General features: G+C 47.2%; 1 protein-coding gene across 2 annotated transcripts in view; it reads left to right on the top strand.

The window, feature by feature from the left end:
• Window positions 1-22,872, top strand: part of LOC119176594 (uncharacterized) — a 184,220-nt gene that overhangs the window by 145,260 nt on the left and 16,088 nt on the right. For both annotated transcript variants that reach the window (XM_037427952.2, XM_037427950.2), the window contains exons 11-13: window positions 14,366-14,417; window positions 15,756-16,001; window positions 19,313-19,411. In XM_037427952.2, the coding sequence (XP_037283849.1) occupies window positions 14,366-14,417; window positions 15,756-16,001; window positions 19,313-19,411 (397 nt within the window). The remainder of the gene's footprint in view (window positions 1-14,365; window positions 14,418-15,755; window positions 16,002-19,312; window positions 19,412-22,872) is intronic.

The following is a 22,872-nucleotide window of genomic DNA, read 5'->3' as shown; positions in this document are numbered from 1 at the left end:
GGGCTCAGCCAGCGCTGTTGGATTTTCGCAGAAGTATCATAATTTCATCTCTAGATGCTTTTTGTGGATCTTCGTTATGCTGTTTTTACAAAAACACAATATTGATTAGGTCTGAAGCAAAGAAAAAATTAAAAATATTTTAAACGTGAACACATTCGCTAATGCAGCGACGCTGGCCACCTTGTGCCCAATGCTACATTTGTTTACACTGCGCGTTTCTCAACGAATAGTTGTTTTTGTAGCCCATGTATGAAAGATATTGTGTTTTCTGCTATCGTCAGCGCACTTCAAAGTTGGCCTTGAATTCTATCGGGTCCCATTACCCATTCCTGCTGCCGTCGAAGCAGGTGACGATAATGCAGCGCTGCCACTCATTCCTCTCACGGGCAAACTTAAACACAGCGACGATAAGAACCGCATGCATGGACGAAATATTTTCAAGTGGCGGCGCCCGGCCCGACTGGCGAGGCACGGTCTGGAGGGCATCAATGTGGAGAATAGCTGCACTCCGGCTAGCGTATATATATGTAAACAAACACGTTATGAATGAGTACTGCAACAAAAAATGTTTAATATTGCCAAAATGTATTATTGTACTCACTGTGGCAATTTGGTGCTCTAAAGTTTTTTCTTACCTTCAGATACTGTGGACGAGAGTAGCTCGTTCCGCTGCAAAGGGAGATCGTCGAACGCCCTTTGTGAAATGCTCCATTTACCTTCGTTTGCGTAAGGGTGGCCGTGTAAACGAACCCCATCTTCTTTGTCGTAAGGGCAAGGGAGCTAAACGGTGTTCACAGATGCCCGTGTGACAGGGGTATTACCTGCACTGCGCGAGTGGCGGAGCGGGGCGGGCGGTGATTATAAGCCGATATATTATCGAAAGTTCTGCATCGACAGTGATGATGTACAGTATTAAAAAAAATATGAGTCCAACGTGAGCCGTATTAACATTGCTGTTAAGGGTAAGAGGTTGATGATGGCATCCCTTCGCTGCCACCAGTTGTAAAGGGCTCGAAGGTCGATGTTAGGTACGGCGTGTTTTCTTTAGGGTAGCTGGCTTCCCGCTGTTGTCAGCAAAGCCGATCTTCGCCAGTGAGGGGATGTGTTGATAGAGATAGAATGAAAGTTTATTTACATGATAGTTTAAAAATGAAACTGTACAAAGATTCTGCTATGTATAAAGATTCAGCTCATGATTCAGCTATTATAGCCCGTCGTCCCTTTACATGGAGGTCCGAGGAAGGCGGTGACCACTCTTGCCACAAATCGGGTGACTAAGTCTCAATGGTCCACCCACCAGAAAGGGTGCAGAAATTGACACTCGTGAGAAGAATAACGTGGGTGAGAATATCCAATGAGGTTCACGAGCGCACCAACACAATGACGCACCCGGCCCACGTCTGGAAGACGTCGAAGGGCTAGGAGGTAGAGTAAGGTGGAGGAGAAAGTTGAACTCCTCCGGGGAGATGGCCGCTAACACGAACGTCAGCACTGGTCCAAGGCAGCGTTCTGCTACAGTGTTGCCAGAAGTTTTCCAAACTAGGCAGGCCAGGTGCTCAATCCCTGAGAACTGCGAGGTCTTCCCACGCTTCCGGACTGTGGTGCTTTTGTGACATTTTGCGTCGGCAACAACAGCCGAGTCAAGAGGTTGACTCCCTGAGAACTGACACAGTGCCACCGTCCCACGCTCTTCGGACCCGTTCAACAAAAGGGTTGTCTCACGAAGCCTTCGTCGAGACGAGACCACTATCTGGAACACCTACAGGGCAGCGTCTAGCTGACTGGGCGCCAATGGCGTTGAAAGCATCCTAGCAGACTGACTTACGCACAATGGCGTCTGCCCAGACGAGCTGCCGGGCCAAACATAAGAGCTCATCCACCGCCCGGAAAATCTCGGCTGGCCAGCGCTCCCAACTGCTGCGCATGAAGAGAATGATTGGTGATGAGGACGATGGCCTTGCTTGGAACCTCCAGCTGTGAACTCGTAACCAACTTTCAAACCACCTCACAATGATAGACAACAGCAAGGCGAACCACACAACACAATACCATGCTGCAGTCAAGTGCATTGGACTCGCTTCAAACCCTCCAGGCTTCTCAAGAAACACAAACAAATTCTACTGTGGAATTTGAACAGAATTTTGTGCGGCCGTGTGAGAAAAGCACACAAAGGCAAATACAATTTGGCCCCAGATACCAATAAACACATTCTTTCAAAACTAGCTTTCTCCTACCATCCGCACTACTAAGTTGTAACTTATATCTGCTAACTTCATGGCTAACTTTATGAAACACAACCAACCGCAATGGTTTCACAGGAATGCAAGGTAACTGGGTGTATTATTCATTCTCTCTGAACATACTTTCGCAACGCAGTCGTGGGTACCTACTTGGAGGACACCCTGATGCCAATTAAAGCTCACTCGCAGCAAATCAAACTGCGTCCTATAAATTCTAGAAGTGTATCTCTAGCCACAAAGTTCGGTGAATGCAACGCTCTCAGCTCTCAGCAAGTGATATATTGCCACAGTTTGACAATCGCAGAAGACGCGTGCACCAGTTTGCGTTTTTAAAAGCCGCCACACAAGTAGCAAGAAAGCCGCACCATGGAACGCCGTCCTGCATGCGCCACAATGCTACGCCACGGGACCACCACGAAACTCGAGGTGAAGAGGAAGAGACCAAAGAAGCTGGAGACAGCGAGCAAGGGAAATTTTGGCTGACCATTTAGTTTTGAGTTTACGGGCACAGGTTCGCCCTAAATAAATAGTTTGTATAGTACCAGGTGCTATATTTATTGGTAACATTCTAGTGGAGGTGCTGGGTATGATTCCAAGCCCACTACAGGCAAGGGAGAGAAGCCCCGATCCCAGAAGATTGGAGCCAGTAGAATTAACACCTGTGCACCAACGCACGAGTTGTCGACTACGTGGTGAGCAGCCTGAGTTTGGCCCCCTAATTGGTCCATTAAGATCTGTCGAGACCTCAAGCACAAGCATCACTGCAATAGCCACCCAGTTGATGCCATCTCCATCTCACCTCATCGTGGATTCATCACATACACCAGAGGTCTTCCACGGTAACACCTTTGAAGATGCCGAGGACTGGCTCGAAGGCTTCGAGCGCGTTGGATGTTTGAATGGTTGGTACGAAGCCCGGAAATTTCGTTATGTTTACATCACCCTGCAAGATTCAGCATGTACGTGGTTTGAGAACCACAAAGCGTCCCTGCTATCGTGGGACAACTTCCGACGAGAGCTAATCACAACCTATCCGAACACAGACTGCAAAGAGAAGGCAGAGGCTGCTCTTCAGGCGAGGAATCAAAGGAATAACGAGAGCGTGGCCATGTATTTAGAAGACATGTCGTGGCTCCTCCGCCAAGCCGACCAAAACATGGCCGAGGAGAAGTTGCGGCACCTAATGCGGGGAGTAAAAGAAGAGAGTTTTGAAGGCCTGGTGCGTAATCTACTGCTAACTGTGGCGGAGTTCCGGTCCGAGGCAACGACCATGGAAAAGACACTACAGCAACGTGCGCGACTGTACAACAGAGACTTCGGAGTCTCTTCAGTTAGGGTGGAGTCAACATGCCTCCCCACCAACGTTGACGTCCTCGGTAAATGGTGAGGGCTCTCCAGAAACTGCAACTCGCCCAAAGTCCTCCAGCGATGCCCTCAAACGCGGACGTTGTACGTGAAGAAGTGCGGCAACCAATTCTTCAACCACAGCCTCAGGTGCCCCATTGCACGCAATCGGAACCTCAGCCACAGCTGTCGTATGCGCAAGTCGTACGGCAAGACATCAGACGCCCGAACTTTGCACAAGCTCCCGTTACGCCACCGAGGTTTCCTTGCAGTACGCCACCGCCGATGCCAGAAGCGAAACCCCATAAAAGTGATGTATGGCGCTCTGCAGACCGGCGGCCTCTCTGCTACCACTATGGGGAGGCAGGTCATCTTTATTGGACATGCCACTACCGTAGGGTTGGCTACGTGGCTTCCCAGTGAATGCACCCTCTCTCGTAACGGTGAGCGCCCTTACGAAATCGAAGAATTTTTATCTTCGCGCTATGCCTTTTCAAACACTCAGCGACATGAATCGGGGTCGATTGCACCAATGCGCAATAGGTCGCCGAATCCACGCCCATCATCTACTTTCCCAAGGCGTCATTCACCAAGCCTGCGACTGGAAAACTAGAACCAGCGACCTGTGGAGGCAGGGCCGCTGATTTTTGGAAAATTAAAAACCCTCCATCGTTAACCGGATCAGACGAGGACACTAACACAATAACGGATAAGATGGACAAGTGCAGTAATGGCGACGTGACATGCGAGCTACAAGTCAGAATCGACGACGTCAAGACCATAGCGCTAATAGACACTGGTGCAGACTACTCAGTAATAAGTAGCATGCTTGCAAAGAAGCTGAAGAAAGTGCTCACTCATTGAACTGGACTGCAGCTACGCACCGCCGGAGGGCACTTAGTCAGCCCCGTAGGATTGTGCACAGCGATAGTGGGAATTGGAGGCCATGTGTACATCAGCAGTTTTATTGTTCTGTCTGAATGTTCCCGTGAGACAACTCTGGGCATGGACTTCCTGCAAGCAAACAATGCCATCACCGACTTGCAGAAATCCCAAGTTTCTTTCTCTGCAGTGAACTCTGTTGCCGTGTGTCATGCGGAGCAACCAATCGTTTCGTCTCTTCGTATTGTGGATGAAGGTATGACAGTGCCACCACGTATGAGCGTGACAGTTGCTTTAAAAAGCGACGTTTTTTATGTATATACCGGACTAGCTGATGGAAATATCGAACTGTTACTCGTAAAGGGGATACGCGTAGTGGGAGGTCTAGTGAACCTGCAGAACGGATATACTGATGTGCTATTCACTAACTTTACCAACGAGGTACAGCATGTGGTGAAGGGAGCAGCCATAGCATCACTGCCGGGCCAAACATAACAATGCGTGGTTGCTCGCGTGGAGAGGCGTTATCAAGACCATTTGCTTATCACTTTTTGCACTTTTACGCGAAATAGTTGGTGTGGCGAGATTTCTTGGTTCCCGCGCATCACTCATGAAGGTGGTCCCACTCAAGGTGTCGGGAAACGGTGGTGCAGAGCGCTTTTGTTGTCTGTTAAAAGCGTGCAGTACACTTCGCGCTATCATGTCGGGCTTTTCTTTAAGTGAAGGTCCACTGTTAGATTTCTACGATTCTTGTGCAATCACAATTTATGAACTTATTTTTGAGTGTGATGTGTTTTTCTTTTTAAATATTTGCTGGGAACCTAGTTTTCAACAAAACCCTTTTTAAATTATTTTTTAAACATGTTTCTTACGGGGGATAGATAGGTCACGGGGTATGTAAAATGGTAGTGCAGTTTATACCTGGCGATAATCTGTTCAAAAACTTCCTCCAAATTTGTTTCAGTGTTATGTGCATTTTTAACCAAATGAAATATGTACTGGTTCCCCCACGTTGCTAAAAATTTGTCTTTGCAAGCTCCCAGACGACATATTAAATGCCACTAACTGCTCCGAAGCAAGATTCTTCTGCTCCAAAATTGAAATTTCGCTGCTCCAAAAACTGCTCCCCATTTAGACTCGCCCGTCTCACCCCTAAATCGGAGAAAATATACTTAGCGGAGGAGTGAACAATGGCTAAGGCAATTGCCACCTCCTCTGCTTCCAAGGATTCGGTCGAATTTGGAATGGACGCACTAGCGACCAGTTTTTGAAATCTGTCTACATTGATATCTGGGGTTTAACGTCCCAAAACCACTATATGAATATGAGAGACGCCGTAGTGGAGGGCTCCGGAAATTTAGACCACCTGGGGCTCTTCAACGTGCACCCAAATCTGAGCACACGGGCCTACAACATTTTTGCCTCCATCGGAGAAATCTGTCTACAACGGCTATTGCAAAAGCTGGATGACATCCATGTTCGGCCGTGTCTACATATATTGTGGGAGAATTAGGAGGGAAGCGCTTGTGAAGGGCCTTGGCTCTAGCTTCCCGTCGCACTCGATTATGTTGTGGGTGAGTGTTTTGGGTGAGTGGCGGTATTAAGGTTGCTGTTAACAGCGACGAGAACTGCGAGAGTGGCCGTGGTGTGACCAAGAATGTTGATTTCAAGTTGGCGCAGGAGTACTTGACATGTTTCTTTAAGTGACAGTCTTTGATACTGACTGAAAAGATGCGCGCCGCTAGAAGCTATCCCAGAGTGTTGTGCACCCCAAGTCAAAGTAATAATTTATTGGTGGCTGTTGATTTAGGGAGATGGAAAGCAGTTTTATAGATAGTGCAAATGAGTATGTTTAGTTACTCAGTCTCCGTGGGTGTGAGATATAGGTAGGAAATGGAATAGGTAATTCTGCATAGGCAAAAGGCCTGAATGAGGCGGTGTGTGTCTGCTTTCCTCGTGCCACGATGACAATGGGAAATGTGCTTTATGAGGGAAGCGGCATTATCAACTGAAGTGCAGATTAACTCTATGGCGTCAGCATTGGAACCATTGTCAGAAATATTAAGGCCTAAAATTTTGATTTTGTTGACCCTGGGAATGGGGGTATCATCAAGGATGACTTGAATGTTACAGGTATCTAGCTTGTTAAAGTCAATTACTAGGAGTTCCAATTTAGCTGGTGAGCAGGTGAGCTCAATACTGTTGGCGTGCTTAACAACAGTGTCAGCGGTCAACTGAAGTTTCGTTTTTATTTTGCCATGGTTGCCGGCATATACCGAGTTGGTGATGTCATCTGCGTACAAGGAGTGATTGATTGAAGGAAGTATGGCAAGTTTTTGCGCTAGCGGGATGAAAGTAACAATAAGAAGGAAGAGGGACAAAACCGCTTGGTGGAGTGTTCCCTTGCTACCTAGTGTGAAGGGATCGGTTTTGAATGTGCCTGATTGTAGGCGGGCGAACCTGTTGCTCAGAAAGGCAGTGACATACCTGTGCGTTCAAGAGCCTACATTTAGTTCGATAAGAGCTTGTGAAATCAAGGAGTGAGCAACATTATCAAAAGCTTTGTTCAGGTTCAATGTGAGGATGGCTCTGGTGGTGTGTGGGAAAGTAGGATTTAGCACATCCTTCCTAAGCTGCAGCATGACATCTTCAGTCCCGTTCATAAGCCGTACATGGTGGAGGGAAAAAGTTGTAGCGGTTAAGGCGATTCAGGATTACATGCTCCATCGGTTTTTCTATACATGAGGTCAGAGAGGTCGGTCTCATATTGTTAAGGTAGAACTGCTTATTATTTTTGGGTATTAAAATCACCTTGGCTGATTTCCATTCCTGGGGCAGCGTGCCCTGCTCCTATTGTTGATTCATGTAATCGGTAAGAGTGGCCACTGAGTTGGAGTCTAACTTTCGGAGTGTTTTGTTCGTAATTCCATCTAGTCCTGAAGCAGATGTGGTGCAAAGTTTGCTTAGTGCAACCTAAACTTCCGCCTCTGCAATCTGTGCATCCAAGTCTAGATTCGGAGCTCCATTATAGGTAGGTAACGATTCTCACCTTGGTTCAGTGAAATACCTAGCCTTAAGAGCAGCTTCAATGTCTTGGCCTTGTTTCTCTACCTCAAACAAGAGTTTCGTAATCCGCTTATTACTTTTAGAGCGCGAGGAGCATGGATCTAACATATGGCGAAGCAGGGACCATGAGTTCTTCATATGTGGAGTGCCGTCAAGTCGGTTACATATCTGATTCCATTGCTGCGATGAAAGCTCGGCCGCATATTCAGTTGCAAGCTGGAGCGTTTGTGCCATTTTTCATTTTAATTTGCAATTATATTTTTGCCTGAGCCATCATTCCTCCAAACTCTCCTAGGCCTCCCATAAAGTGGAGTAGCCTGCTGTCTACTGGATCGCGTATATGTTCTGCCAGAGCTACTTTTTCGCTAAGAGCTACATCCTGTTTAAGCTGAGACGCCTAGTCTTTGTAGTTCCGAATTTTTTTTCTTTGGTTTCGGTCTCGGTTTTCACGAAATTTACCTTAGTCAACAATAGGTTTTAAATGAAACTGTGGAATGAAACTGTGGACGAAAGTTGGCACTGGGCAGTGTGTCCAGTTAGCTTGTCACATGTTTTTAGGGAAAGTAAGGTTCGCGGTCGTATTTATGCACACACTATTGCCAATTCGTGTGGTTAGCATGCAGTCAGTGATTAGAGTGGACTTGTTTTGCTGAACGTATTGAAAAAGGCTGGTGCCCTTCCTAGTGTTTCTCCTATAACCCCAATCTATGTGCGGGTCATTAAAATCATCAGTTATAAGAGCAGAGCTTGCTATTTGGATGGCCCTGTCAATTGTTCGAAAGCAGCTGTGAAGCCATCTCTAGGATGAGAATAAATAATTAAGTAAAATGAAATATGTGCCTTGTCCTGTACGACATGGGAGAATTTCAAGAAGAATGCAATCAGAGTAAAGATCAGAAAGATTGTGTGCTATAAATGAGACGTTCCTGTGTATGTATATGGTGGTCCATGGGGAGCTAGGATGCGAATGTACAGTCTGATTGCTGAGAAGTTTGCAAGCGTTTAAAGACTCCTGTACGATGATGACATCTGGAGCGGGTATTGACTGCTGTTTATAAAGTAGGAGGTTTTTTTCTCTCTTGTTTCTTAACTCACGGCAATTCCACTACCTTATGCAGAGTGAAGAGGGTGAGTATGATACAAGGGTGAGAAAGGAGGTTATGGCTGCTAAGGAGCTGGAGAGGGTTGGGATTGTCGGAGAGCTTCGAGCCGAGCAACCAAATTGTCTAGGATACTCTCTATCTTAGTGAAGCGTTCAGCGATTTGCGTAAAGCCTAAATCAGCCTCTTCACCGACTTTCCTGTGTTCTTTCCTAATTTTTTTACTGGTTCATTTAAAATCATCTTCCGATGATTTGGCCGGTTTTGTCCTTTTCTCTTTTGTGGGGTGGTGGGAGGGGGGGAATCCATAAAACCGGTCACCGATTCATTTGCCATATTAGGCTCCATGATAGAGAGGGAGATGGGTAAGGATGGAGAAGACGCAGGCGGGGCAGCTGTAAGTGTACTTAAACGTTGCAGCATTAGAGCCAACTGTTGCTTTAACACTTGATTTTCTTGAATTTTCTCATGAAGGAAGGAAAAAACTTAGGAGAGGTCCTGACGTCACTCGTTGTGAAGCTGTGGTGAAGCTGGAAGTCGGCCATATTGACTGGGCAAATTCTCCTCTCTTGTTTACATCTGAATGTAAAGCAGAAGGCGCAACCCTCTCTCTGGCTCGGAAAGCACGTGGGCTGCGCAATGCGCGTGTCGTGACGATCCGAAACTAATGGAATGGTGCTTAACACTCTGGGCCGGCGCGACACCTTCGGCGAAATCATTTCGTCCAAGTATTAACAGCGAGTAACAGCTTGTTGACAACACAGCAAGTACAAGAGAATGCGCGCTAGATGTACTGATGACGCGAGTGTTCTCACGTCATTAATTCACGCACTGTACAGACATAACGATCGGTCGTGCGCCTTCTGGTACGGTTGCATTCCGACGCGAGGCCGACGCAGCACCCGGCCACTGTGCCCGTGTTTTGCGTGAAACTCGTTGGCATCAGCATTATTTGACCGTGGCGACTTTGAGCACGGTGCACGTCACACTTGAACGTGGTTGCTCTAACGTTGAGATTACAATGCTGAGGGCGAGTATAGCAAGCGGAACAGAAAAGGTGTTTTCAGGGACTCGCTCGCTGGATTCCATGCCGACCGGTTATGGCCCCGCGATCTCCGACGACAGTGCAGCTCTGGCCGACTAGGCTCCTCCTACGCCATTTCCTGATGCCGACAATAGCTCTCGGCGAGTGGTGCCTGTCCTCGGACTCCCGGGACCATGTCCATCTTTCCTATCTCCTTTTTACTTCTGTCGCTCACTGTCCCTGCGCCGCGCTCTCTCCTTCCTCCCTCTATGTATATAGCTTGTCAAGCCGATTTATTCCTATGCTTTTAATCTCTCCTTACCTCCATCCCTTGTGAGCTACTGTTGAGGTGTTGCACTCTGAGGCAGACAGTTATGGGGCTCACTTTTCTCTTCTTTTTAAGAAACACATAAGAAAAAGTGTTTCATTACGCACATACAAGTTGTTACTGTACACATACTGAAAACGAAACTTTGTATCTGCACATGGTCCTCATTGCGTCTTGCTGAGCATAACAGTTTCTTCCGTTGCCACAAACAGGAGCACTGCCCAACCGTCACTGACCTGCAAGGCGTTCGTCGTCGTTCCGCTTCATCATGGTGCCCAACGCAATTTCGCTGAACACTTCAAATTCTTCAGCCGCAGCACGACACATGGATATGCGCTTGTTCTACTCACTGTTCAGGCCCCCTGGTGGGCAAAAGGTTTTGTAAACGTTGCTAAGAGTACAGTAACTGCCAGGAGAACACTGCGTAACCAATAACTAGGCGCAGAGCACGGATATTGTCCGCCACAGCTCAGCACGAGACCTGCGGTGGCACAAATTCCGCTGCCAGCTGCGGCCGCTCACTGCTAGATCAGCTACACTGCGCAACACATAACCATAGCAACGCCTCCATTGTGACCTGTGAATATGGCCATCATGATGGCATTTCCTCCACACTTTTCACGTAGCGCGCCGGCTGGGCATGCCCTTTCCTTTCTTTCCTTCTTCTGTGCATTCGATAGTCTCCTGAGCTTTAAAACTTTCTTTAGCATATGAAAATGGAGGCTAGCCTGCTGCCTTTGCGCGGGCTTTGCCGCCTCTTTCTCCGTTTTCATGTCCCGACATGACTTTCTTCCTCCATGGTCTGCCGTGCTGGGAGAGCGTGGAGCGACGCTTAACTCTTCTGACCCGGTAGCGGATGTCGACTGTAGCGCCGCGCGCAGAGTTTCCCAAGATGTGTCGCGCGCACGCGTTGGGAGTGCAACAGACCTCTCTGTGAGCTCTCCGGGGACGACATGGGTGTAAGTACGCTTTTCTGTACCGTCCGTCCGCTCCCTTTGTTTGGGGCTCGTTCGGAATTTGCCAACAGCGCCCGTGGCGAACGCTTACCTTATGTTGCCCCCTTCCGAATGCTAGGCCAAAGAGCGTGTGGTGTACACGTATCCCGAAGAAGTACGGCCACCAGCGTGGGTCCGGTCTTAGCGAGCCGCAGGGCACGCGTTAACCGTCGCCGTGGCGAGAACACGATACTGCTCAAAGTCGCAACACTTTATTGTGGCAACACCAAACGCAGTACAGCCCATTGCAAAAGGCGTGGCGGGAAAGCAAATAAGCTTATCCATGCCACGGGCACAAAGTACTACACAGGGTGCCACGAGCACGTCTCCGCGGTAAAGGTGATCCACGGAGACACCGGGACCAAGGCCCGGTTGCTCGAGCGAGGGCAAAGGCGCTCGCGTTGGCCTCGGAGGGAGACGGGTCGGCGTAGCTAGGCCACGCACTAGGACACCGTACCGCCCTTCGGCCGTGAGTACGCAGTGGGGCAACAAAAAGTGAGCGTTCGCCTCGGGCGCGAGGCGCCGTCAGCGAAGTCCGACGAGTCCCGAGGGACGGGAGTCGACGGACGAAAAAGATAGCGTGGCTCACCGTTTGCTGTCCCGGAGAGTACTGACCGCTCCCGACGCAGCGCGCAAAAACCTCTCGGGAGTCCCCGCGCGCGGCGCCACAGTCAACATCCGCTACCGGGTGAGGGAGTTAAACGTCACTCCGCTCACCCACCACGGCAGACAGCAAAAGAGGGCTGACATGTCGGGACATGAGAACGGCAGAAAAGGCGGCAAAGCCCGCGCAAAGGCAGCGGGCTAGCCTCAATTCCCACAAGCGGTACGGTGTTCTATTGCATGGTCATCAAACTGTGCCGACCCGTATCTCTCAGAAGCCAACGCGAGCGCTTTTGCGTCTCCGTGAATCACTTACCTTGGAGACGTACTCGCGGCATGGATAAGCCCATTTGCTTTCCCGCCGCGCATTTGCAACTGGCTCTGTACTGCGTTTTTGGTGTTGGCGCAGGCAATAAAGTATTGCGACCTTGAGCAGTATGGTGTGCTCGCCACGGCGACGGTTAACGCGTGCCCTGCGGCTCGCTAAGACTGAACCCACGCTAGTGGCCGTATTCCTTCGTAATACGAGTACATTACTCTGACGCCCAACGCGGTATCAAAAGCTCTTAGCTTTTGACCGCTCTTTGCGCGTGAGTTCGCCTGCACGATTCGGGCTCGTTGCAACATGCCTGTTTCGTGGCATGCCGCGTTGCACAAAAAGGCCGTCGCCTTTATCGACGGGCACCCTTCGGCACCCGCCCGGGTCGTCACCCCCTTTTGTGGGGAACACACAACCAACGTGGTAGCTGACGCGCTATATCGTGCCCCCTGATGTCTGCCGAGAACCTGGATTTCGGTGTGACGGCCGCTCGCGGTGCCTTAGCACATGCAAGGGTCGGGGGCGAAACAGCGGCAAAAAGGGGGAGTCCTCATAAGGACGACCTTGGCTGCTATCTAGGTAAGCGGTGCACTGCGTAGCGGCTGAGCGCGGGCGCTTTCCGAAGGCCACAGGGTCGAGAGCGAACCCATGACGCCGTGCACGTGACGGTTGCTGCACTCCTGAGTGGGCGCGATACCAGACTCCCCTTTTTGGGAGAATGGGAATCGCTTTCGGCAACAAAGAGCTACTGAAGGCTCAGTAAAGTGATTCGTTAAGAGTCTCGGAGAGACGGAGCGTCGTATACGCTGCTTGCCCTGCGGTGCAGATAACGACCGCCTCGAAGAGACGGAGCGCCGTTAATGTCGTTCCACGCGCTTCCCGCACATCCGCAACGCACGTGACGGCACCCTTCCCGCACGCAAGCGGGGGACAAATAAGGGCCGTTCCACGCGCTTCGGGGGACAAATAAGTGCCGTTCCACAGGCTTCCCGCACAGCGGCAACGCATCTACCGCACGCAAGCTGGGGACAAATAAGCCAATTGGCTATGCTCTTTCACCCACCGCAGCATCGCCCTCCGCAGCTATGCAGGCATGAAATGCGAACGTAGGTGAGTTCTCGTATTTCGGCATAGTTGGCAATGCGTTCTGCGCAAGAAGTGGACTCTGTGAAAATATTTTCTAGGGCAGGTAGACGCACGCAACATTCTCCTCGAAACGCTTGCTGGCGACTACAGCTGCCTCTAACTCTCCATCATTGTATTGGGCTAGATTGACGCCCACACTTGGACGAAAGACGATCTTGCAGTCATCGACTGGCAACCATGGCAGTCGTTTTAAGCGACGACGTGCCACAGCTGTGTCACCGAGCATTGAGGGAACACCGAGTGTTGATTCTGTTTTGCTTGCTAGCGTTCCGCCAGCTGGCGCCACTTTACTTGACCGTGTTCCTTCGGTTTCTTTCGACTGCTGTTGAGGTGAGCGTTGTCGGGCATTCAGGTCTACACTCCATTCTTCTGGGTTAAATTCTGTGGCAAGTAGATCTATGCTGCTCACCTTGTACGCCATTGTGTTGCCGAATGAACTTGTGCACGTGCGTCGAAGTGCGAGCCCAAGGCCGGTGCAGGTGGCATTGGGGCTAACAAGGCAGCGTTCCCCTCCTTAGCAAAGAGTTGAAGTTTGCAAAGCTCCATAAGAACAAAGAGGTTGGAGGCATGCACCAGCAGCGTCGGCAACTTGCTAAAGTTCAACAGAGACCACTGTTGGCACCAAAAAGCAGTCTTGGTTCAAGAAAAACATCGTCGAATGCGGAGCCCATGCGATGCACAGCAGCCTTGCTTGGCCTCCTAGTGGTAGTCCCTTAGGTTAGTGTGACTTGTAGAGAGGCTGTCACATTGAATACCCAATAACAAACTGTCTGTTTGCAGAGTTCACTTTTGTTAAGAAGAGACTGCTTCTTCTCAGTGCAAAAAGCCATGAAAATCTTGCAAGGCCGGGGAATTGGAATGAGATTGACACACGGGATACACTGAAACATCATTAATTTGAACTCATTGAGCCCACAAAAATGCCTTTTTATTAAGTGGGTGTTTGAATTTATTGAGCAAAAACAAAGATGTGGTCAAGACCAAAAAGGTCATTGCATGAACTAACGATGTTTAATTGACAAACTTGGGATTACTGAACGTATTTGGCAAAGCTAGTTTGCCATATCCAATAGTTTGGGGCTCCAAGAATCGTGTTTGCCAGCTGGCCAAGTAATGAATTTGGTCTTGTGATGATCACACCCTAAACTTACTGTCACAGCCAGCAGCAGCAGCAGCAGTGACAACTAATCATGTTTTTCATTTTGACAGTTTAGATACTTTGTATCCAACCCGTTTTTTTTATTTCCTTTTTCCTTACTGACTTTTGGCTCTTCAATAGTGATATATATTTTATTTCCTCTTTTCTTCTTTTTTTCAGAAGTTACAGTTTCTCAGCAATTTTGAGCTGACAAGTCACCAGAAGAAAAAGGGTGAGTAATAAACACAGGATGATTTTTAGCAGCTGCAATTTATGCTGTGCAATTAGCTTCAATTTGCAATGTTTCTGGTGGGCTCGTAATACAGCCTTGTAATGCTAAAAAGAGGAAAACTTTTGCTTGATTGTGAAGTACTATGAATAGTGCTTCATCTGAAATTGCCATTGAAGGTAGAGCAGGTAACTTGCAAGGGTCTGTGCACAAATAATGCATAACTTGCATGTTTTATAACCTGGGTAATAAACACAATGAAGGGAATTTATTGAGGGCCCTGATTTTTTGTTCAGTGCAACCATTGGATGCCAGTAGAAGGGCCCTGTTTTTTTGTTCAGCGCAAGAATTAGATGCCAGCAAGTAAGTCGGGGAAAGCATAGTATAAAGACGAAAGCATTGGATGCCTCATTTAACATTTAAATTGACTGTCGGCATCAGCTTCAACATGAGTGATGGAAAAAATCTTTCATCACATGATGATGGTGTGGTGGCATGATGACTTCATCACATATGGTGATGTCACAGATTGCTAAAATTTGTGACATCACATGATCACGTCACCACATGGTGTTGCTTGGTCAAAAGTGGGCTGGACCGATCAGTGCAGTTCAAAGCCAGGTGAGGTGCAGAAAATTTGCAATGCTTCTGTTCCTGGAGGCAGTGCAAAGTCACATTATGTACAGAAGGTGAGCGGGGGAGAATCAGTACACTGACTGAAAAAAAAAAAAAAAGAAAGATGGCTTTAGCTTTCCAGTCATGTTGGGCAAATGACATAGGGACGATGTGAGTCTTGTGTAGATTTTAAAGAAGTGGAGTAATTATGAGCTAAAGGAGAATATTAATTAAAGGGGATGAAAAAACAAGTTGTTGCTCGCCAGTGTGCATCGAATCCACAACTTTTGCACTATGCATACGATGCTCTGTCAACTGAGCTACACCAGTTGTGCGTCTATCCACCTTTGTTTTTTTTTTTCCTCTTTTTTTTGTATTTTGCATTTTAGCTCTGGGAATGTAATTCAGCATTGCTCGTGAGCACGACAGTGAATGTGGAGCAGTGTAATTTGTTTTGCTTTTCTTTTTCTTGGGTAATTCAACTATTTTCATTGGTCCTTTCAGGGTCAAATAATTGGGGTTCCTCTCACTTTTCATTACTTGCTGTGCCTACAAATTTTTCGAAGCTCGAAACCAAGCATTGCAGAGGCAATAATTCCGTTCAAGCAGTAGTTTTGTTTAACAGATTTCCGTTAACTGAAAGTCTACGGTATGCATATGGTTTTATGACATGCTTTATTGTGGCAGTGTTGTTTAGTTGCTCACAGTTATCTGACTTTCTTTCAGAGCTTCAGTTAGAGCACTTTATGCGACACTGGGCTCGTCTACATGCGAGTGAGGAGCGGCTGTGCGCCACGCCACCCCCACATCTGAAGTCTGTGGATCAGGAGGAGCCACCAGCACCCTCCATCGAGCAGCAGCAGTGCCTGTCTAATGAGTTGTCGGCACGCAAAAATGTGCGGGAGCCCGACCAACAACTTAAGCGACAGTTCCTGTTTTTGCTGGGACTCTCATCTACTGGGACCAATGAAGGCAAGGGGTGCACCTGTTTCCGTTGGGGTGTTCACATACGAGACTCTAGTTGTAGCCACAATGACCTTAGTTACTGGCCCACCCCTTCTTTCATTATAAGCTAGCATCAGTTCAACACAGGCTCAGTCAGACATTGCATGCTATAAATTCAAACGCCTCAGTTCACACTTGCAGTGAATAAAAACTAGAAATAGAAGATCTTCATTACAGTATGTGGTTATGTATGAATCCTTGCTGGTAGTCAAGTTTGGAATTATTATGTTTAATAAGAATTAAGGGGAGATGCTACTCGAAAAATGATTTTCTTTAATAAGAGTCTTGGTTTTCTTTCTGCAGGTCAGATACTGCAAAATTATGGCCATTGTTATGCAACAATTCTGACCTATAAAAATTTGAGATAAAGCATGCAGATATAGCTGACTATGATCCTTTGGAACTGTAGAGTGCAAAAAACTATATAAATTTTGTGTGTAAAAAGGTGAAATACAATAATAAAATAGAAAAATTTACTATGGCTCTAGTTGCCAAGGGCTTTCAATGTTATGTAATTTTTGAAAAACATAATCAAGCAGCACTGACAATCTCAATAGATGCTTGCACTCTATGGGCCTTCATCATGCTATGTGCAAAATTTCATAGAGGTATGACAATTCTAAGTATACGAACTAGCGTGTATAAGAAGCACAGATCACACAAAACTGCAAAAGGAGAAAAACGCATTTGAAAGTTTGAAACCTTTTTTTTTATCACAGAGTTGTTAGAAATGCATAATCTTTGGCCATAATGTTCAACAGAACTTTGAAAAGCACTGCAAGTTACTAGAACTGTCCTGCAGCATAGGTTGTGCCCTCACGGTCCTTGCGAGCACTCTCTTCTAGCCGTGCCCTTTTCACTCCACGACGACGGTGGACCCTTGCTTCTGCCGTCAGACGCTCGGACATTCTCTTGATGCGCCTTGCATCGCGGGAATCACTGAAAGTAACTAGATCTCTAGATGGCAGTATGTTGAGCTCTTCCAGGATGTGCTCGAAAGTAGCATGACCTTTGTTGAACCACAGGATTGCCATAGCTGCGGCATTCTCGACAACCGTTCGGGAGACAAACTTAGTCTTGGGGCAAAGTAGCCAAATTTTGCTGTTCAGGGATTCCGATGCGTTCTGGGTTTTCCCTTTGAAGCATCGAGCAAGGAGCTTCTCATCCGTTAGCCGCTTATAAATGGGCCAAACAGCCAATCCCTGTGCTTTTGTCAGGAGAGGTGTGTGGCGTGGTGCAGTTTCACCAAGTGCTTCAGCGCGTTGATGTTTGCACCACGACTCTGTTCCTGCAGGGCAAAACTTGTGGCTGCCAGCATTGTCAGTAGAGCATGAGTGGAAGTACGAAGCCCATACTGCAGTGTACATATCCCGTACACTCCCCCTGTTTTGCTTGTTATGGCAATCTGATAGTATGTTTGGAGCTTCTGAATGGCTGGCTCTTTCATTTTCTGCCCTCGTGGTAATGGCACATGCAGCTTCCGTAGCGCGGTGCCAAGTCTCTTGGCCACATGATTAGTGCAGTCTTCTTTTTCTATATTGACAGCACCATAGACTTTTGACTCTGCAACTGCACTATATGCTTTGCTGTCACCGTCACTCAAGAATGTCATGAAATGCAGTGGGGTGTCATAAGTCCATGTTCTCTGCCAAATGCGCATTGCAGCCTCCGTTTCCATGGCATGGGAGGAACAGTCTGCATTTTTTTCACAGACTGGGCCATGGAATGCCTGCCACACTTCCTCGTCTGGGCTCATATCCTTGTGCCTACTGCATGTCAGGCAGTAATTTGATATGACCTCGAAGTCTAAGCAGAGGCCAGTATCTAAGAAGATAACTGCGCCAATCCCGTTGTGGCTTTTGTGGCCCCTCTTCTGCCAAGTGCCGTCGAACATAACAGCCACATCAGTTTCGCCTGCTACTGCTTTCGTCAACTCTCTGGATCGGCGCAAGTTTTCACTCACAGCTGCCATGGCAGCGGTGTGCATCTTTTTTGCCATCGAAAAAAATCCTCGGTGGTGCATTGGCTTTGGGAGTCCAATAATGGAGCAAAATCTCGACAATTGCTCATGCCCAATGCCGACAGCGCGTGCAGCCACCACCGCCTTCACATTTACAGCGAAACTATCTCGGGAGCTCCCACTGTCGTACCGTTGGCTCACTCGGCTGCTGCCGTCCGCCGTAGCATGCAGTGACGTATAGGAGCAGGAAAGAACAGTCGCTGAGCATTCGCTGTTTTCGCAATGAAGTTCGAGGAGCGACGAAAGTCTCTTGCGCTTTTCTGCCGGCTCCCGAGCGGCAAGTTTTTGAATACCGCAAGCAGGGCATGCCGCACCTGCCACAAGTGCCGTCAGCAAGAGGGTGTCGCACAAAACTGTCGTTGCACAAACCTCATCGCGCTGTCTTTCGTCTTTTTCAAAGAAGCCGAGCTTCTTTTCCGAAGCACTGACGAAAGAAAGCGCAGCGTCATCGCAGCCACTGTCGCTCGCGCACTCGTCGATGCCGCCGTCAGGCCTAGCACACGTAGGCGCGTTCTCGTTCGTCGCCGTCGTTCGGGGCGCTTTACGCCGCCTTCCCTTGAACTTGTGCTTCGTTCGAAACTTCTGCGGTCTCAGGTTGCACTTTTTCGGGCTTGTCATCGTGGAAATATGCGTAGACGCGCAGAAAAGTAGACGGACCAAATGCCGATGGCCGCCACCAACACAGCTGACAATGACTCGGTAGCCAATGGCGATGCGGCTTAGGGTGCCGCGCGTTTAAAGCCGCTCAAACCACGTGATAAAAAGGCCTCGTTTTTTATTTTTTTTTTTGCCCACGTACGAAACTGGCGGTCGTCGGAGCTGTAAGAAGAAGGCCGGACGCAACTTTCCCAACCGATCGCGATGGTGGGCGGCACTGCGACGGGGAGCAGCGCCCAGTCAAAGATGGCCAATATCGGCGCAAATTTACGAAATTTTGAGCCACCGCGATGCCTTCATAGACATTTTTTTGCATTTTGCGGTTCGAATTTAGTTTTGAAATTTTCACAGATGAAAGAAGAAGGTTTGAAGATTACAATGCAATAAAAATCAGAAATACGAGAAATTTCGCTAAAAACGTGATTTTTCGACTCGCATCTCCCCTTAAGGTTAAAATTTGGGTGAGAAGAATGCTCAATACTAACTTACTGTTTGCACGGAGGTGCTGTTTCTGATCATGCTTGCTTAATTGTATAGTATATTGCTATGTCGCTGTGAAACGTGATTAAAAAGTACAAAAGAAATTTTGTGTTTTTTCCAGATCGAGAAACAATATGGCGTGCTATAGTAATGGAGCGATCCCGGCGCAATGGTGCAGTCTGCAAGGAGAGCTGCCTCGGCAACACTAGTCATAGGCCAGGTATGTATGGCATTTATTTGCGAAAATTAGGGGACCCTAAAGCTTCGTCTCTAGGCGTTTAACGTGATAGCGACATCCTGTTCCTAGTGCGTACTTCAAACACTTAGTGCATGAAACCTTTTCTAAATTTGCTATGCACCCACTGCGTGGGTTCAAGGGAATAGGCTCAGTAGCATGTATGCCTTTGGTTGTGGGGTACCGGCTTTCAACCACAAAGCCATTATGATAATCACATATTCTGACGCCCGTTGGCAATGGACGCTTGTACCACACATTATTACTGCAATATTTTCTGTTGCATTGTCAAGCATGTATACAGGTTTGTGAAGCATGAAAGCTACTTTCACTGCATTTTCAAGCAGAAGTTCTTTTCACTGTTATCACAAGCAGAGGCGTGGCTGTGTGGTAGAACATCTGCTTGCCACGCAATAACCCCGGTTCGATCCCGTGTGGACCCAAACAACCCTGGTTCGGTCCCCACTCTGCTCTGGGATTTTTTATCATTTATTTATTTTATTTGCATCGCTCTTGATTTTTCTGTCACGCTTAAAGTGTTAACTTTTTGCTCACAACCACCGACGCCGTATTTCTGCAAAACGAACAATTCACAGCTTTACATTGTTATGTCTTTGGCCCCTGTTGTGTCCAGTACCAACATCCCCAACGGAGTGTAATGGGGGGGTTTCGGATCAAGTAAAATTAATGCCTGTCAGTCATATGACAGTGTAATTTGCCTGTATTTGGAGTTATGGAATCCAGCAATGCTTTCAAGAGCAACTGACACAGTTTTGTTCATATACACTTTACTTTTGCTGCATGCAAGCCAGCCCCATACATTGACATAATAGGGAAGGGGTGCGCTGCGCCGATCCTTTGTCCCCCATGAAGGGGAAACCTGCTATCACCTGCGCTCACTCCAGATATAGTGCGACATAACAGCAACATTCGTTGACCTTCCTAGAGAGCTACAACAGTTCTGGACGCACTTGCAATGGGCTTCAGTTGAAAAAATGACCATTTAAGAACACATTGGACGTGAATTTAAATATATTCTAAACGTTCGCTGGATTCGACTATTCGTGTCAAGCGTCGTAGCATACAAAGGAAACCCGCAGGAGGCTTGTTTTAGCCTCGAAATTTGGTGGCACCACCTCTTTAAGGTTGCTGCTGCGTGCGGTTAGTAGCCGCAGCGCGCTTAGTCTGGTGGCTGGCGCTCAATTAATAAAGTTCAGTTTCTTTTTTGAACACACCTCCTATATCACATATTACATAGAAAAGTGGGCATATTTGTTTAACTCAACTAACCAGCACAATATTTAAAAAAAAAAGTAACAAGATCTGTGCAGATTCCATGCTTCTTGCGTCCAAGGGAGTGGAAACAACTTTGACTAGTAGCAGAATTTGACTTTCAATAGAATGTAGGTGATAACCTGTGAAATATGTTATATTTTAAAATTTTCTATACTCTGAGCATACAAGCCAGTATAACAAGCTTTTGAACTTAAATGATGAATCGATGCGAGGGTAATATGTTCAGTTAGCCTTGAAGTAGAGCTTCGCAGCAGTGCTGGTTTCTCTTGTATAAATGTTTTCTCGATTCAGCACTCCTTTGCTGAAATGAAACCACTTTTATAGGCAGAGAAATGTGGCCTAATATACATATATTCGTTCATTTTGAATACTTCAAAAATTCCAGTACCTTAAATTTGAATAAAAGCAAATTCAAATACAGCAATATTATTTTGAATATTTGAAGAATTTGAACATTTAAACAAGCCTACTTAATACAAGTTCGAGGTGTTGTGTAACGGTGATAGTGCTTGACTGCTGACCCAAAAGTCGCGAGTCTAACCCCAGCTGCGGTGGTTGCATCTTGATGGAGGCAAAATGCTAGAGGCTCATGTAGTGTCATGTCAATGCACGTTGGTCAAAATTTCGAAGCCCTCCACTGTGGTGTCCCTCATAATCATACCATGGCTTGGGACATAAAACTCCAAATATATTAGTAAAACCTCGTTGATATGTTTTATTTATTTGTAGTTTTTGCTCCGCAAAAAAAACACAACTCGGAGTTAACTGTTGCAGTTAATTATAGACGCAACAATTTCACAGTCACATCTTGCATAAAACAAAACAAAAGGAGATGTCTGCGACAGTGAAAGTACTATCTTCAAGCACACCCTGAGAAGAACGCCAAATTTATGAGAACGGTTCAAATGCCATGAAACTATTTGGGCTTATCAGTTCGCTTAAGGTGCTACAAGTGCATGCACGAACACAGTCAAAACCACGCACATGACTTGTAATAGTCCGATCTGTGACTGTGTTACTAGTAATATACACGCCGTTTCGAAAATCATCCCCCAAGTACCCAACGTTGCAAGGGTGAGGTGATAAGAAATGGCAACTAAGCTTGCAATAATCACGCTGCATACACGAGAGGCATTTGTTGGCTCCCACTTGTCACTCTTTAGTCTCACTTTCAATAAAAGTATTCTTTTAGGATTGGTTGGGAAAGAAACACCTTCCATCCACTTCTAGAATGGTTCGTGCACTGTGTGACACACAGCTTGCAGTCATCTTGAGAGACCTGCGACGAATGAGACGGCTGACAAGGCAGCAGGCGCCGCGTACACGTTTAATGGGCCAACTCCAAGGTACAAAAATTGTTGTAAAGAGAAATATGCGCACTTTTCTTTCTTAAACATGTTAACGCAAGAATTTCGCGAATATGTGCTATATTAAGGAAGTTATAGGAACTTCGCGTTCAGATCATTTCAACTTTTCGCGTGGTTTTGCCACCCTTCTCCTTCAGAGGGAGAGCAATGCATGGCCTGTCATCATGACTCCGCCCACTTAGACAATGTGACAAGACGTCGGTGATTGACGTCATCGGCGAACTCGATCAGTTGCAATGCATTTCTGCTTGCTGCGATGCCTGGTTGTTTACTGTTTACCCAGTGTCGGCTGCAAATCGAGCGACTGGGCTCGATTTGCAGCCGACTGGGCTCGAGATGCAACAGAGATACACCCCAATCTCATAATGACGTAATGGGATATAACGAAATGATAGATATAGTGAAGTAAATGAAATTTTCCTGAAAGCTTCATTGAGAACCATGCATTTTAAACCTCATTGTAACGAATTAAAATTGACCAGTAAATAAATATAACGAACTAAATCATTAAGTCAAATAGTCTTTAAAAAAAAAGCGTCGACCGTAGTGTGTTAAGTAGATCCTTTTCTGCGGACTTTGATGCTCGTACGGCGCAGCTCTTTCAAAACTACCGTGCCAGCCTTGCAGCCACCTCACGCGACGTCGAGAGAGCCGTCTTCCTCACACAGCCAGCGGAGAGGATTGAGGAAGCGTTCAACGGGTCGCATGACTGAGAAGCGGCGCCGCTGTGCAAAGTGATTTCTCTCTCACTTATGCGCCTTAAAGACGACTGTGTCTCTGCTG

The sequence above is a fragment of the Rhipicephalus microplus genome, chromosome X (assembly GCF_043290135.1).
Source record: "Rhipicephalus microplus isolate Deutch F79 chromosome X, USDA_Rmic, whole genome shotgun sequence".
Classification (NCBI taxonomy): Eukaryota; Metazoa; Arthropoda; class Arachnida; order Ixodida; family Ixodidae; genus Rhipicephalus; species Rhipicephalus microplus.
The sequence above is the reverse complement of the archived record's forward strand: the minus strand, read 5'-3'. Positions and strand labels throughout refer to the sequence as shown.